Source organism: Leucopleurus acutus (assembly GCF_964270905.1).
Source record: "Leucopleurus acutus genome assembly, chromosome: 10".
Taxonomy (NCBI): domain Eukaryota; kingdom Metazoa; phylum Chordata; class Mammalia; order Artiodactyla; family Delphinidae; genus Leucopleurus; species Leucopleurus acutus.
In genome coordinates this window covers 28,691,162-28,694,042 of record NC_139153.1, presented here as the reverse complement: position 1 = coordinate 28,694,042, position 2,881 = coordinate 28,691,162, and the positions used below count along the sequence as shown (strand labels likewise).

The window sequence follows — 2,881 nt, the reverse complement described above, 5'->3', positions numbered from 1 at the left end:
AGATCCCTTTAGTAAAAGTGAATTTGTTTCCAGTTTCCAAAGATTCCCAGTACTGAATATCTCTAGCTTTTAATGTGGGCATAATAGCACTCAGATTTCCTCTTTGTCACAAAGAGGCTCTCTGTTGAGTATTAAATTGTTCATTTCACTCGTGGAAGTGAGGGTCCCTGAGTCACCAAGTCAAAATAATGGATTTTACGAGCTGGTTTAGATCAATGAGGTGTTCTAGTATAACGACTCGCTTAAAGAACTATTTAGCTTTGCAAAATGGAGATATTATCCGTTTGACCAATAAAGTGCACACAGGAATCCCGAATGAGGGAATCATTGTCACGGCCCATGTAAAATTAGTGTTGCTTATGAGCAAGGAAACTGGTCTATTTTTATTTTTTATGCGTGCTGATTTTTTTTTTTTTTTGCGGTGTGCGGGCCTCTCACTGCTGTGGCCTCTCCCGTTGCGGAGCACAGGCTCCGGACGCGCAGGCTCAGCGGCCATGGCTCACGGGCCCAGCCGCTCCGCGGCACGTGGGATCCTGCCCGACCGGGGCACAAACCCGTGTCCCCTGCATCGGCAGGCGGGCTCTCAACCACTGCGTCACCAGGGAAGCCCCTGCTTTTTATTTATTTATTATTCCAGGCTTTAAAAATCCCCTATGGAATAGAAGAGCAATATTATCCCCGTTGACTAGAGGAAATCGGGGCACTTGGGCTCGGTAACTTTTCCTGAGTTTGTGATGGAATCTAATGAAAGAGCCCAAATTAGAATCGCTAAGTTCCTGCAGACTCTCCATTTGCGCCACTGAACCCCCCACCACTCCAGGCAAAAGCACTTCACTTTACTGTCTCCTGTCTGTTCTTGGAGAAGTTCTGCCCCTTCCTATTCTTTTTTTTTTTTTTTTAAAGACAAAATAATAATTTTAATTCTGTTTCAGAAAAAGCTGTCACATGAATTTGGATTAGAAAACATGACAATAAGAGGTTTGGTTTTTCTGGAAATGCAAGGAAGAGAAATAATCCTTAATAGGTTCAGTGATAGTTTTCTGGATCTTCCTCTTGCATCAAAAGCTATATATCTTCTTCTCCCCAAAGCATGTGCTCCAAGAGCCAACTTACTCTCTTCATCTCCCTCTAGCCAGGACAGGCTAATTCCCCTCCACCCCCACTTCTCTTCTTTCAGTCACACTGTGTGGGTGTTAAAGACCCTGGGCTCTGACCAATTAACAGAATTGTCCTTTAAGCCAGCAACCCACAGGCAGTGGCAACCCAAGCCCCACTCCCAGTCCCCATGGCAGAGGCCACAGAGTGGCATTGTTTCCACTGTCTTAGGAAGAAGCCAAAAGCTGACCCTCAGCACAAATCAAGGCCTAATATGGAGAGAGAATGAGGGCTCCCAGGCCCAGAGTAGGCTGCAAGCTGGGGGCAGGAAAAGGGAGTTTTTATAGTCATTCCATCTTTAGAAATAAGGGGAAAACTGGATCCTTTTCCACTACTCTAGTTCTATAAGGTACTCTTACTGCTGAGCTCCAAGGGGATCTGCAAGCACAAAAGGGTCTAAACAAATCAAGATAACTTTGCCCTGGCTTAAGGTAAGAGTAACAAACAGGAAGATGGGTCAATGCAATAACGGGTAGGAAGATGATGCTGGGAACGTCGGCTCTTCACATGGCTGCCAGCCCAACAGAGGACAACACGGTAAGAACCAAGACAATCACTCCAGACTGGTATAGCTGGGAAATCGTCAGGCCTTTTCCTAGGTCCCACATCAAGTGTCGTATCCCATTCCAGGTGTGATACGTGAGAGGGAAGACGAGTGCAAATTTGGCTGTGTGGATCAGCGCTGGCCCCAAATACAGGGACTTTACAAGTTCCAAATGAGACTCAAAGCTCCCAGGGACCAAGAGGGCTGACAAGCCAAAAAGAGAGACCCCTGCACTCAAGGCAATACCAGTGCCACGGTGGCAAATGGACATCACCATGGGAAGAGACCATCTGTAGATAGTGACATGGGGAGACAAAGGACGGTTTGAACCAGTGTTCTTATTCCAGAACCTCTCCATCTCTTCTTTGGCTGTGGTTCCCAAAGGAACAGCATTTCTGATACAGAGCAGAGGACTAAGGTGGGCACGGAGGCAATGATGGCCAGCACGTCTCAAACAGATCGCAGCCATCTTGGGTTCCCCCCTTCCTATTCTTTTTTCTTTTGTCTGTCCTTCCAAAGACAGGAGCATTTATCAAAGTCCTCTCTCCAAATGATCTGGCTGGCACTAGCCACCTTCAGATTTACCGTAAAGAACAGACTGGAAACACCCCAGCATTTAGTGAACTTGTTTGAGAAGGACAGTGTGCCTCCAAAAAGGGGCTGACCGTGATGAAAAGACCTGGGGAATGGGTCCTATGAGACAAGAATGGAATTAGCTGAGAAAAGGAAAACAAAATCTAAAGGAGGCCTGGAAGAGGAAGTATTAAGGAGAAAGAAAAATAGTAACTGGTGTTCTCTAGTGATTGAGAACAGAGCTGGAAATCAAAGACTTAAATTGCAGACAAGAGGTTAAAAGAGTAGGAAATTTCCTGTTTCCCGGCTCTGCAAAGAAAGGTGGATAACTTGATGATGATGATGCCTAAGTACTTTGAGAATTTGAATGCACTGCTTCCTGGGGCATTGGGATGGACTAAATTAGTCTGTTGGGTTTCGCTAAGCCACAGGGTTTCAGACAGTACAAAAAGTTACAGGATGAAAGTCTGAGAGGCAGGCAGAGACACAAAGATCTTGGCCAAATGCAGAGTCTGATTCAGAACCCCTGAATGGGACTCAAGCCTACATTTCTAACAAGCTTCGAGAGGACACTGCTGCTGCTGGTCAGTGGACCACATTTTGATTAGC

General features: G+C 45.9%; 1 protein-coding gene across 1 annotated transcript; it reads right to left on the bottom strand.

The window, feature by feature from the left end:
• Positions 1-1,171: 1,171 nt before the first annotated feature.
• LOC309966925 (succinate dehydrogenase cytochrome b560 subunit, mitochondrial-like) lies at positions 1,172-2,172 on the bottom strand. The gene has a single exon (XM_082847368.1). The coding sequence runs from the start codon at positions 2,166-2,168 to the stop codon at positions 1,659-1,661; it is 510 nt and encodes a 169-aa protein (XP_082703494.1). The 5' UTR covers positions 2,169-2,172; the 3' UTR covers positions 1,172-1,658.
• Between the last annotated feature and the right edge of the window lie 709 nt (positions 2,173-2,881).